The sequence below is a fragment of the Borostomias antarcticus genome, assembly GCF_949987555.1.
Source record: "Borostomias antarcticus genome assembly, chromosome: 13".
NCBI lineage: Eukaryota > Metazoa > Chordata > Actinopteri > Stomiiformes > Stomiidae > Borostomias > Borostomias antarcticus.
The window spans coordinates 21,884,521-21,898,645 of record NC_140246.1 but is presented as its reverse complement, the minus strand read 5'-3'; the positions used below and the strand labels follow the sequence as shown (position 1 = coordinate 21,898,645).

Below are 14,125 nucleotides of genomic sequence, written 5' to 3'. Positions count from 1 at the left end.
GCTCTTCTTGAAAATGTCTGTCTCTCTGTCTTTCCTCCTGTATCTCTCTCTCTCTCTCTTTCTCTCTCTGCCCCCCCCTCTCCTACTTGAAAGCAGAGATAAGGACTATAGAGAGATGAGGACTATAGAGAGATGAGGACTGTAGTAACTATAGTAACTATAGTATTTGTGAAATGCTCTCCATGTGGTGTTTTGGTGTCCTTCTCTAACATGTCCTTCTCCTCACAGGGACCTGAGCCCTTCTCTAACATGTCCTTCTCCTCACAGGGACCTGAGTCCTTCTCTAACATGTCCTTCTCCTCACAGGGACCTGAGTCCTTCTCTAACATGTCCTTCTCCTCACAGGGACCTGAGTCCTTCTCTAACATGTCCTTCTCCTCACAGGGACCTGAGCCATGACAAACTGCACACGCTTCACAGCTCCCTGTTTTCTAAGCTGCAACACCTGAGTGAGCTGTGAGTATCCGCCTGCTCCCTACGCTATCCGCCTGCTCCCTACGCTATCCGCCTGCTCCCTACGCTATCGGCCTGCTCCCTACGCTCTCCGCCTGCTCCCTACGCTATCCGCCTGCTCCCTACGCTATCGGCCTGCTCCCTACGCTCTCCGCCTGCTCCCTACGCTATCGGCCTGCTCCCTACGCTCTCCGCCTGCTCCCTACGCTATCCGCCTGCTCCCTACGCTCTCCGCCTGCTCCCTACGCTATCCGCCTGCTCCCTACGCTCTCCGCCTGCTCCCTACGCTATCCGCCTGCTCCCTACGCTATCGGCCTGCTCCCTACGCTATCGGCCTGCTCCCTACGCTATCGGCCTGCTCCCTACGCTATCGGCCTGCTCCCTACGCTCTCCGCCTGCTCCCTACGCTATCGGCCTGCTCCCTACGCTCTCCGCCTGCTCCCTACGCTATCGGCCTGCTCCCTACGCTCTCCGCCTGCTCCCTACGCTATCGGCCTGCTCCCTACGCTCTCGGCCTGCTCCCTACGCTCTCCGCCTGCTCCCTACGCTATCGGCCTGCTCCCTACGCTCTCCGCCTGCTCCCTACGCTATCCGCCTGCTCCCTACGCTCTGGAACACACTGGGCTGCTTCAAACAGCCCCCTCCTCCACCCCCATTAAGCCACTAGTGACAAACAAACCATAATGTTTGTGTTTGCAGAAAACTGAGCAACAATGAGTTGGAGACCATTCCAGATTTTGGACCTTACGCTTCAAACATTACAACCCTAATTTTGTAAGTATGAATTCACTTTATTGCAATTTCCACACCCACAAACCAATACATATTTACCTGGAAATTGCAGAGTTTAAAAGTGTTTGAGCTTCCAAGCGGTTCCTCTGTGCTCTATGAAAGCCTGCCATCTGAGTTGGGCCAGGTTGGAGGTCTCAGTCTCAGCAGACAGCTCAGAACTCTCTCACACACCAATGGCGTCATCTGAAACCAAATGATTAAATATGTGAGCTGTACCTTCAGTGCTTCCATTCCCATTTGTTGATTGTTAGATGATAACATTATTTATTCATACTTAAAAAAACAAAACACTAATTTCAGATTTTTATCCCATTTTCTCCCAATTTGGTAATGAAGTACAGCCAACATATTGTCCATTTTTCCCCTTGTTACTGTAGAGGATCTTTCTTTCTTTATTAGGATCCCCATTAGCTGATGTCAGTGACATCACTCTTCCTGGGGTCCACACATAACACAGAACAACAACAGAACAACAGAACAACACTTATAGACAAAACAGTTACACACAAATTAAAAACATAAAAACTAACAGTCCATTCTCATAAAAAAGGTCATACATTACATTCATATTACAGTACCATGTCACATACTACAATACTAACGTGCAATACATTTGCCTACATATGAAGGGCTATGAGGTGGTGCTTCACTTGTTTTTTAAAATGTATTTTACTATGAGCTTTAGCTATAGTGAATTCCACTCAACCATGGTTCTATACATTACTGTGCGTTGTTTTGATTTAGTTCTTGATTTTGGAACTGTGAAGAGACCTCTGGTATGTGTGTTAGAGCTGAACATTAGTTGGCTGTACAAACATTGAGGAGTCTTTGACATAATTATGTTTCTTACAAAAACAAGAAGTGAAGCTGGCAGCCTCTCCTTAGCTTTTAACCAGTGAAGATTTGCATGCATGTTGTTCCCATTTGACCTTAATGGACACCGTAGGGCAAGACGAGCAGCTTTGTTCTGAGCTAGCTAGAGTTTTCCAAGATCCTTTTTAGTTGCACTTGACCATATCATTGAGCAGTAATCTAGATGTGATAACACCAGAACTTGTTTCAATAAGAGTGGTGTTAAAAAAGAAGAGCATCTTTTAATAACAGATATGTTCCTACCCATTTTTCCAACCAGAGAGTCTATATGCCTGGTCCAGGAGAGTTTGCTGTCTAGTATAATACCAAGAAGCTTGGTTTCCTCCACCTGCATTGCCGAGCGTCAGGTTCAATTCAGGTCTCAGTTTCAAAGAGTGATTTGTTCCAAATACAATGCTCTTAGTCTTTGATGTATTTAGGACTAGTTTGTTGGTGGTAACCCAGTCTGTCTGGAACTCTGTTGAGATCTGCTGTGATTCCAGAGACTGTGGGTGCACATAAACGGTTGAGTCATCTGCATACATGGACACAGAGGCTTTATCCAGAACAAGTGGTAGATCAGTAGATCATTGGTGAAAACAGTAAAGGGCCCAAAGAGCTCCCTTGAGGAATTCCACACATAACATGTTTTGCATGAGAAAAACTACCATTATAGAAGAGTCTTTGTGTTCTATTGGATGGGCAGCTGTCTATCCATAATAGGGCAGATGGATCCTTCACACGCACAGCCCTGACAAAAGAGAGAGACAGCTACCTGACTCTCTCTGCTCCCTGACTCTCCCTGACTCCCTGCTCCCTGACTCTCTCTCTGCTCACTGACTCTCTCTCTACTCCCTGACTCTCTCTGCTCCCTGACTCTCTGACTCTCTCTCTGCTCCCTGACTCTCTCTCTCTGCTCCCTGACTCTCTCTGACTCTACCTGACTCTCTCTCTGCTCCCTGACTCTCTCTGCTCCCTGACTCTCTCTGACTCTCCCTGACTCTCTCTCTGCTCCCTGACTCTCTCTCTGCTCACTGACTCTCTCTCTGCTCCCTGACTCTCTCTCTGCTCCCTGACTCTCTCTGACTCTCCCTGACTCTCTCTCTGCTCCCTGACTCTCTCTCTGACTCTCCCTGACTCTCTCTCTACTCCCTGACTCTCTCTGACTCTCCCTGACTCTCTCTCTCTGCTCCCTGACTCTCTCTCTACTCCCTGACTCTCTCTGACTCTCCCTGACTCTCTCTCTCTGCTCCCTGACTCTCTCTGACTCTCCCTGACTCTCTCTCTGCTCCCTGACTCTCTCTCTACTCCCTGACTCTCTCTCTGCTCCCTGACTCTCTCTCTCTGCTCCCTGACGCTCTCTCTCTGCTCCCTGACTCTCTCTCTGCTCCCTGACTCTCTCTCTGCTCCCTGACTCTCTCTCTGCTCCCTGACTCTCTCTCTCTGCTCCCTGACTCTCTCTGACTCTACCTGACTCTCTCTCTCTGCTCCCTGACTCTCTCTCTCTCTGCTCCCTGACTCTCTGCTCCCTGACTCTCTCTTACTCTCCCTGACTCTCTCTCTCTCTGCTCCCTGACTCTCTGCTCCCTGACTCTCTCTTACTCTCCCTGACTCTCTCTCTGCTCCCTGACACTCTCTCTGCTCCCTGACTCTCTCTCTCTGCTCCCTGACTCTCTCTCTCTGCTCCCTGACTCTCTCTCTGCTCCCTGACTCTCTCTCTGCTCTCTGACTCTCTCTCTCTCTGCTCCCTGACACTCTCTCTGCTCCCTGACTCTCTCTCTCTGCTCCCTGACTCTCTCTCTGCTCCCTGACTCTCTCTCTCTGCTCCCTGACTCTCTCTGACTCTACCTGACTCTCTCTGCTCCCTGACTCTCTCTCTCTGCTCCCTGACTCTCTCTCTCTGCTCCCTGACTCTCTCTCTCTGCTCCCTGACTCTCTCTCTGCTCCCTGACTCTCTCTCTCTGCTCCCTGACTCTCTCTCTGCTCCCTGACTCTCTCTCTCTGCTCCCTGACTCTCTCTCTGCTCCCTGACTCTCTCTGACTCTACCTGACTCTCTCTCTGCTCCCTGACTCTCTCTCTCTGCTCCCTGACTCTCTCTCTCTGACTCTCTCTCTGCTCCCTGACTCTCTCTCTGTTCCCTGACTCTCTCTCTCTGCTCCCTGACTCTCTCTCTCTGCTCCCTGACTCTCTCTGACTCTACCTGACTCTCTCTGCTCCCTGACTCTCTCTCTCTGCTCCCTGACTCTCTCTCTCTGCTCCCTGACTCTCTCTCTCTGCTCCCTGACTCTCTCTGACTCTACCTGACTCTCTCTCTGCTCCCTGACTCTCTCTCTGCTCCCTGACTCTCTCTCTGCTCCCTGACTCTCTCTCTGCTCCCTGACTCTCTCTCTGCTCCCTGACTCTCTCTCTCTGCTCCCTGACTCTCTCTCTGCTCCCTGACTCTCTCTCTCTGCTCCCTGACTCTCTCTCTCTGCTCCCTGACTCTCTCTGACTCTACCTGACTCTCTCTGCTCCCTGACTCTCTCTCTCTGCTCCCTGACTCTCTCTCTCTGCTCCCTGACTCTCTCTCTCTGCTCCCTGACTCTCTCTGACTCTACCTGACTCTCTCTCTGCTCCCTGACTCTCTCTCTCTGCTCCCTGACTCTCTCTCTCTGACTCTCTCTCTGTTCCCTGACTCTCTCTCTGCTCCCTGACTCTCTCTGACTCTCTCTGCTCCCTGACTCTCTCTGCTCCCTGACTCTCTCTCTGCTCCCTGACTCTCTCTGACTCTACCTGACTCTCTCCCTGCTCCCTGACTCTCTCTGACTCTCTCTCTGTTCCCTGACTCTCTCTGACTCTCTCTCTGTTCCCTGACTCTCTCTCTCTGCTCCCTGACTCTCTCTCTGCTCCCTGACTCTCTCTGACTCTCTCTGTTCCCTGACTCTCTCTCTCTGCTCCCTGACTCTCTCTCTCTGCTCCCTGACTCTCTCTCTGCTCCCTGACTCTCTCTCTCTGCTCCCTGACTCTCTCTCTCTGCTCTCTGACTCTCTCTCTGCTCCCTGACCCTCTCTGACTCTCTCTCTGCTCCCTGACTCTCTCTCTGCTCCCTGACTCTCTCTGACTCTCTCTCTGCTCCCTGACCCTCTCTGACTCTCTCTCTGCTCCCTGACTCTCTCTCTGCTCCCTGACCCTCTCTGACTCTCTCTCTCTGCTCCCTGACTCTCTCTGACTCTCTCTCTGCTCCCTGACTCTCTCTCTGCTCCCTGACTCTCTCTGACTCTCTCTCTCTGCTCCCTGACTCTCTCTGACTCTACCTGACTCTCTCTCTGCTCCCTGACTCTCTCTGACTCTCTCTCTGTTCCCTGACTCTCTCTCTCTGCTCCCTGACTCTCTCTCTCTGCTCCCTGACTCTCTCTCTCTGCTCTCTCACTCTCTCTCTGCTCCCTGACTCTCTCTGACTCTCTCTCTGCTCCCTGACTCTCTCTCTGCTCCCTGACTCTCTCTCTGCTCCCTGACTCTCTCTCTGCTCCCTGACTCTCTCTCTGCTCCCTGACTCTCTCTGCTCCCTGACTCTCTCTGACTCTCTCTCTCTCTCTCTCTGCTCCCTGACTCTCTCTCACTCTCTCTCTGCTCCCTGACTCTCTCTCTGCTCCCTGACTCTCTCTCTGCTCTCTGACTCTCTCTCTGCTCCCTGACTCTCTCTCTGCTCCCTGACTCTCTCTCTGCTCCCTGACTCTCTCTCTGCTCCCTGACTCTCTCTCTGCTCCCTGACTCTCTCTGCTCATTACCGTGACTCCTGACACCAGATGGGGTCACTGTGACGCGACAAATCCTCAAGCCGAGATTAAACAAGGTCCCCTCAGTGATTAAACTAACTCCCCTCAGGGAATGGCGTCCCAATCTTCCATACTGGGATCTGTCCAGACCAGGCTGTGAACCCTGACCCCCGGTGGGCAGCTGAAACCCTCAGACCGTGCTGGGTTCACAGCCTGGGTCCCAGAAGACCGTGCTTTCTGAAGCTCCAGTGATGATAAAGGCCTTGTGGTTGGAGGATAGTGTCATGAAGTTTATTAACTCCTGATGAAGGATAGCATGAGAAAACCACGCGCTTTACCCAACACACAAACGCTGGCAGTTTAGACTTTGAACATAAATATGACCTCAGCAGCGCTGTTGTGTAATGTCTCTCTCTATCATGCGTTTCCAAAGAGGGGGTATCAATGTCAGAAATCTCTGAGCATTTTTATTTGTTCATGTCCCGCGGCTAAAACCCAGTCTGGGAGAGAATCGATAGATGTGAAGCTCCTGCAGAAGAATGCATGGGTGTGTGTGTGTGTGGGGGGGGGGGCTGAGGAGACATACTCCTCATCAAGCCTGAACTTGACTCTCAGCACCAGATGAGCAGGCAGTCACAGGGTGATCAGACGGCTGTGCAGCCAGTTACAGGGCCTTGTTCTGGGGGCCTGAGGGGGGAAGTGTGGCCCCCAGATGGTGCTAGCCAGAGGACGATGTCTGCTCTCCTCCAATCTCAGGGAGCGTTTGTTTATTCTTGTCTGTGTGATTCCTATAAAAAGTGTCTTTGATTTATAAGGTGTGCGATTCATATGGACTTTGAACAAAGTCAGTTGTTCCAAGACTAGTTTTTTGTATTATATATTTTGTGTATACTGTCATCATATTAACGTGAGAGACTGGTCCAAGATATGTGCAGCCTAAGGATGGTCTGTAACGCAGCCTGAGGATGGTCTGTAACGCAGTCTGAGGATGGTCTGTAACGCAGCCTGAGGATGGTCTGTAACGCAGCCTGAGGATGGTCTGTAACGCAGTCTGAGGATGGTCTGTAACGCATGCCTGGGGATGGTCTGTAACGCAGTCTGAGGATGGTCTGTAACGCATGCCTGGGGATGGTCTGTAACGCAGTCTAAGGATGGTCTGTAACGCATGCCTGGGGATGGTCTGTAACGCAGTCTGAGGATGGTCTGTAACGCATGCCTGAGGATGGTCTGTAACGCAGTCTAAGGATGGTCTGTAACGCAGTCTGAGGATGGTCTGTAACGCAGCCTGAGGATGGTCTGTAACGCATGCCTGAGGATGGTCTGTAACGCATGCCTGGGGATGGTCTGTAACGCAGTCTGAGGATGGTCTGTAACGCATGCCTGAGGATGGTCTGTAACGCAGTCTAAGGATGGTCTGTAACGCAGCCTGAGGACTGATATTTGTAGTTAATGGAATCTGATAGTCGTCTTGGTTTTGAACGTGTATGTGGTCCTAGTGGTTCATAGAGGGAGTGTTTTGTCGGTGTGACCGACTGCCTCACAAAATCTCCACAGTTACGTTCCTGGGGCCTCATTTATAAACATTGCGTAGAATCCACGTAACTAAGTTAGCTTAGCTAAGCGATTACTAAAATATACGCACAAAAAATCTCCGATTTATAAAACGCTGCGTATCACAACCCGTGTTCACTCAGGCACGCCTACGCCAGCTGCCCTTTATAAATCACAATCAACACTTAACTTGGCGCACGTGAACGCGCGTTCTGATCACACCCCAATTAACGCCCACAATTGCCTATAAATGGTCAGTGATACGCCCCTAATACATATGCAACGAGAAAGGAGCCGAGTGCAAAAGGCAGAAAGAGAAAGATACATTTTACCGATGCGAGGTATTGGTCAATGAGGTAGAGACGCCGCAAAAGGATCTTTTCGGAACGATGATTTCACATGTGCACGACTGATAAGAGCACCTGTTAGGCCTGAGTGGTCTGTTAGATAATGAATTATTTATCATGCAGGCTATATTGGCATTCGTTTAGTGCGGTAGGCCTTATTAGGTGGCTGCTTATATCCAAACTGATAATCATTATAAGCCTATAGTGTTGTTGCATGGGTAATGGGGTTTGGATCTATATTGCACGTAATCTAATGCTTCACAGGGTGGCCCATGAATAAAATGCCTAACTTATCAACGTATAAACGGGTCAATTTACAATGACATCCATAACAATGCAAACATGTAGGCCTATAGTGACTACTTAAGGCAAGTATCCCCAATTTAACTATACGACAGATCTGAGGGTTCTTTGCAGCATCCAATTTGTGTATTTTCCGGGATATCATGCATTTCACATACTTTCTCAAAACATTCTGTAGGCATATAGAAGCTGCGTGTTCTAATGGATGTTGCGGGATAGCCAAGCACATATTAGAACATCTGTGCCCCCGGCATATCCAAGGCCCCGTGCGTCATGGCCTACTGTAATCCAGCTATATCAGTGCCTGTATCGAGGTCTTGTAAATAAATATATGGGGTCCATGGATGAGTTTCATGTGATTCTATAAAGGGCAATTATAGCCCTTTATATCACACATGACGATTCGGCAAATTAATAATCTAACTTGCTCCCTTGTGTTCTTACAACTTGGAGACGCATCACCATGCGCTGTTTTGCGCACAGCTAATTCTACCAAAGCGGCATGTGAGCATTGGGATGACCTGCGTTTTTAGGCCCACATTCCTCGTATGCCTGCTACATGACAATCATAAGACAATATGAGGATATATGATGATGTACAATATAGCCTAATGTAGCCTACAGTTAGCTCAAGTAGGACATTTCCATTCACCGCTCAACATCATTGTAATTGCGGCTTGCCTCAGTGGTCATTCGGGTTTACATAATAAAATATAGGCTATAAATACAACATAAATACATTAACGAATGAATAGGTGGATAATTAAACATACGAATAATTAACTAAATAAATGATTAACTGAATAAATATACTTCAACGCCGAATGCAACATTTGTTTGGTGCGGTATAGGCCTTATAGTTGTAGGCCATCGACATACGGAATCATTACTATGATAAGCCTATAGGCTCGTGTCGTGTTGTGTTATCAACGTAATATGTGGCTTTTATTCATAGGCTACTGCCCGTGATGCTTCATGGGATAGCCTATAAATGAATAGGCCTACAACATAACATTATATTATGACACAAATGGGTCAATTCACAGACACATCCAAAGCAATGCCGACATTATTTCGTGATTAGGCTACGGTGGCGATTGATTCTGTTTAAACTGTGTGACACATCGGAGGGTTTCTTGCAGCGACCGATGTATTTATTATTCAATATGTCATGTGTTTCGCAGACTTTCCCGAGTTTCATCTCTCTGCCATCGGAGTCACGTTTTCCCCTTTCTCCAGAAACGTGCTTATCGTAGTTAAAGGAGGGTCGAAGTGTGCGTAGAGTTACGCACACCTTCCGCCAACTTATCGCTCAGCTCGTTTTTTATAAATACCGAAAGTTGCGTAGAAAGTTGCTCAACATGGGTTACGCACGCTTTTGTACTTACGCAACGTTTATAAATGAGGCCCCTGGTTGTGTATTCAGTAAGTAGTACAGATAGTATTCAGTAAGTAGTACAGATAGTATTCAGTAAGTAGTACAGATAGTATTCAGTAAGTAGTACAGATAGTATTCAGTAAGTAGTATAGATAGTATTCAGTAAGTAGTATAGATAGTATTCAGTAAGTAGTATAGATAGTATTCAGTAAGTAGTACAGATAGTATTCAGTAAGTAGTACAGATAGTATTCAGTAAGTAGTACAGATAGTATTCAGTAAGTAGTACAGATAGTATTCAGTAAGTAGTACAGATAGTATTCAGTAAGTAGTACAGATAGTATTCAGTAAGTAGTACAGGCCTTCAAGAAGGAGGGGGTGAAACACCAAATCACTTTTTCCATCTCGCTTTTTTGTTGCTTGCAGAATTCTTAGAGAATGTGTGTGTGTGTGGGGGGGGGGGGGGGGTGCGTGCGAGGGTGTGTGCGAATGTGTGTGTGTGCATATGTGTGTGTGTGCATATGTGTGTGTGTGTGTGGTATTTCCTATTGGAAAAAGAACAGAGTTGTGAGAAGCCATCAGATGACTGCATGTTCTTCGGTGGCGTCTGTAACAAGAAGCAGTGCTGCGTTTCTGCTGTTGAGGCCCATGAACACCAGACACCATATAAAACACAACACTGAGCACACTCAACACTGATCGCCCCAACACACCAACACCTCCTTACTGCACACATCTGGTTCTAACGCTGTCATCTCAACTGAACTAGGCTGTAATATGATCCTATATATACAGTAGATACTAGTAATATGATCCTATATATACAGTAGATACTAGTAATATGATCCTATATATTCAGTAGATACTAGTCTATATCTGAAGAGGTTGAACAACGACAGAAGCAGTTCACAAGTGTTGATTCCTAACAGATGAGTGTTGAATGAGGGTTCTGGGTTGGTGAGGCTGTCTTAATCACATTCATGGGCGTCAGCTCTGTAGAGACACACAGCATGCATGTCTGAGACAAGGATGTTCCAATCAACAGAAAAAGATGCTTTACATCGCTCCATCTCCAGGTCACCCCCCAAATTAACTACAGAAAGATCCCATCTCAACCCACTTCTCCCAAACTCCCTCATCAGCTCAGGATTCTACACATCATTTGTCGAACTCACCCAACACAAAGGGAGGGGATAGCACAGCAGAAAGGGTTAACCCACCACCACCACCCTCCTTCAGAAATTCCTGGGAAATTGTTCAATTAATTAGGATGATCACGACTCAATTACTAGCAGCTGCAGGCTTATTGGCGTTTGTTTTTCCTCTGGGCTGCGGGGTCATGGAAGTGGGCGAGAGCTGCCTCCATGTCTGCCTGGCTGTTTGAATAAGTGGCATTCGATACCCTGGGGCCTTCTTTCCCTCCCTGCTCTCCGCCCAGACCAGAGGAGTGGAGGGAGGGAGGAGGAGGAGGGAGGGAGGGAGGGAGGGAGGAGGAGGAGGAGGAGGAGGGAGAGAGGGAGGGGGAGGGAGGGAGGAGGAGGGAGAGAGGGAGGGAGGGAGGGAGGGAGAGACGTTCCGGGGTTTGTGCAAATGGAAGGAAAAATCTGACTGGACTGTACCACTGAGTGTATTAAAAAAGTGTCTTTAGGAATGTTCCATTGTTGTTGGGGCGTTTGTGTCAGTTGGTTTTCACAGCTGTCTGTCATTGTTTATCTGGCTTTCAAGAAAATGTTTTGCATTTAAAAAAGATGTGTTTTTAACGCAGTCAGCTGCTTCTGATCCACTCACACCGTGGGCTTGTTTATATAGGTCATATTTCTACAGATAAACAAATTCAAGACATCCTTGCGCCCTTGGAGTGGATTTATAATCAAACTCTTTAAAAAAGCCTCTTTTTTTGCTTTGGCATCTTATTTCCTACAACAGTAAGATATACTTTTATGAATGGTGTATTTTGTGTTATGTAGTATATTTAGTTAACACCCTTGTTTGATAGAGGTGAGAATCCAGAGCAAATCCTAACCAAGCCTGACAGCCCTGGAACTATTTAAGTAATGATGCATAATAACCTTATTTGCAAGAAAATTGGTTGAACAAATTCAGAGTGTGCACAGACAGAATGGACAATGCCCTGCTTGTTGGTCAAAGTTGGCCCAAGGCTCAGAGACCAGCAGATAAGCACGGCAAGGTTTGCCTTTCAGAAGCATCATTAGATGTATGAGAGGAGGAGAGAGCAGGGCTGAATGGGACCAGGGCTCTCCTGCTCCTCTGAGAGCGCCGCACTGCTCAGGCCTCATCTCACAGACTGACTAGGGTTGGGGCTGGACATGGAGATGCTCTGGATGCTCAGTGGGCTCCAGGTGAACGGAGATGCTCTGGATGGTCAGTGGGCTCCAGGTGAACGGAGATGCTCTGGATGGTCAGTGGGCTCCAGGTGAACGGAGATGCTCTGGATGGTCAGTGGGCTCCAGGTGAACGGAGATGCTCTGGATGGTCAGTGGGCTCCAGGTGAACGGAGATGCTCTGGATGGTCAGTGGGCTCCAGGTGAATGGAGATGCTCTGGATGCTCAGTGGGCTCCAGGTGAATGGAGATGCTCTGGATGCTCAGTGGGCGCCAGGAAAAAGACTGAACCGCATAGGAGGTTGTTGTTAAAGACCAGATGAAGACCTTGTGGTCCAAACGTCCATAATAAATAAAAATGGTATTTTAGTATTTTAAAGCATTGGGCAAAGATTTTCTTCTTTTTTCGGACGAATACCTCTACTCGTCCACCCCAGCAGCTGTGAGAGAGACTTGGAGGTGTGTGTATGTCCTTTGCGTTGAGTTTGTGTTCGCTGTGCCTTAGCATAGCAGACCGTCGAGGTCCTGGGGTCATATCCATGTGCTGGGGTCTCCCTCTGCTGTGGTTAGCATATGTTTTCCAAGATGGTCTTATACTGTGCTTGACCCCTCCCCCACCCCCCAAAGCCCCAAAACAAACACTTTAGTTCAGAGCGAGTTGTCAAGCGAGGCGCACGCATGCTCCTCTCGAACAAAACACGACAAGAATTATGGCAGCAGAACGAGAGCCGCTGGTGGACGAGAGCTAAAACCACGTCAGTGGTGTGGAAACACTATGGGTTCGCGGAGACAGAGTAGCCCCTCAAAGTAGCCCTTCTCAGTCCCGTTGTCGCATTCCGTTCGCTCATGCAGACAACAGTCCTTTGCTGGTCCATTCACTTTGCCGTCAAAATAAATCGGTGTCGGCCTATTTAGGAGAGGCGCTCATATTTACAAGTGTCAGATAAACATGAAACTTCACTTACCTAAGCAAAAGGGTCTATTTTAACAAATGCTGGGTTTTGAAGCCTAGGCGCTACCATTAAATAACTTATTTAGACGCGTTCTGTCATAGTGAAATTATTTTTCCGAGGTAGTCGTCTTCTGTGTTGGTGGCGGGGCTTTTAAGCTTCTTTATTTATCAGTTTTGGCACTTTTATTTATTTATCAAGGTCAAGGTTAACAATTTGTCTCCCATGGGAGAAATGTATCTAATCCAAAGAACATTGTTAAAAAGAAAAGCCAGTTAACATTTAATAAATTAATTGTTATCAAAGTCAATGTATAATTTGATATGTTAAGAAAATGTTAAAACTTTTGATTTAAAAAAAATAATAATTCAATGAATAATCGTGTTGAATAATCGTGATCTCAATATCAATCAAAATAATCGTGATTATGATTTTTGCCATAATCGAGCAGCCCTACTGGTCAGTGATAACCACGTCAGTCTGGTCAGTGATAACCACGTCAGTCTGGTCAGTGATAACCACGTCAGAGTGGTCAGTGATAACCACATCAGAGTGGTCAGTGATAACCATGTCAGTCTGGTCAGTATGGTCAGTTATAACCACATTAGTCTGGTCAGTGATAACCATGTCAGTCTGGTCAGTGATAACCACGTCAGTCTGGTCAGTGATAACCACGTCAGAGTGGTCAGTTATAACCACATTAGTCTGGTCAGTCTGGTCAGTGATAACCACGTCAGAGTGGTCAGTTATAACCACATTAGTCTGGTCAGTCTGGTCAGTGATAACCACGTCAGAGTGGTCAGTTATAACCACATTAGTCTGGTCAGTCTGATCAATGATAACCACGTCAGTCTGGTCAGTGATAACAACGTCAGTCTGGTCAGTGATAACCACGTCAGAGTGGTCAGTGATAACCACGTCAGTCTGGTCAGTGATAACCACGTCAGTCTGGTCAGTGATAACCACGTCAGTCTGGTCAGTGATAACCACGTCAGTCTGGTCAGTGATAACCACGTCAGCATCACTTAGCAGATACGACAATCATCAGAGGGGGTGTGGTCTCGGCAGGCAGGTGTGTGTGTGTGTGTGTGTGTGTGAGACTGCCCGTGGGGGAGGGAGGTTCTGGGGGGAGTTGGGTGGGGGAGGGAGGTGCTGGTGGGGAGTTGGGTGGGGGAGGGAGGTGCTGGGGGGAGTTGGGTGGGGGAGGGAGGTGCTGGGGGGAGTTGGGTGGAGGAGGGAGGTGCTGGGGGGAGTTGGGTGGGGGAGGGAGGTGCTGGGGGGAGTTGGGTGGGGGAGGGAGGTGCTGGGGGGAGTTGGGTGGGGGAGGGAGGTGCTGATGGGGAGTTGGGTGGGGGAGGGAGGTGCTGGGGGGAGTTGGGTGGGGGAGGGAGGTGCTGGGGGG

The 14,125-nt window shown here is 48.2% G+C and overlaps 1 protein-coding gene across 1 annotated transcript in view; it reads left to right on the top strand.

Moving 5' to 3' along the window:
• Positions 1-14,125, top strand: part of lrig3 (leucine-rich repeats and immunoglobulin-like domains 3) — a 46,191-nt gene that overhangs the window by 8,741 nt on the left and 23,325 nt on the right. Inside the window, 2 exon segments of the mRNA XM_084447779.1 lie at positions 385-456; positions 1,153-1,227. Coding sequence (XP_084303905.1) covers positions 385-456; positions 1,153-1,227 — 147 coding nt within the window.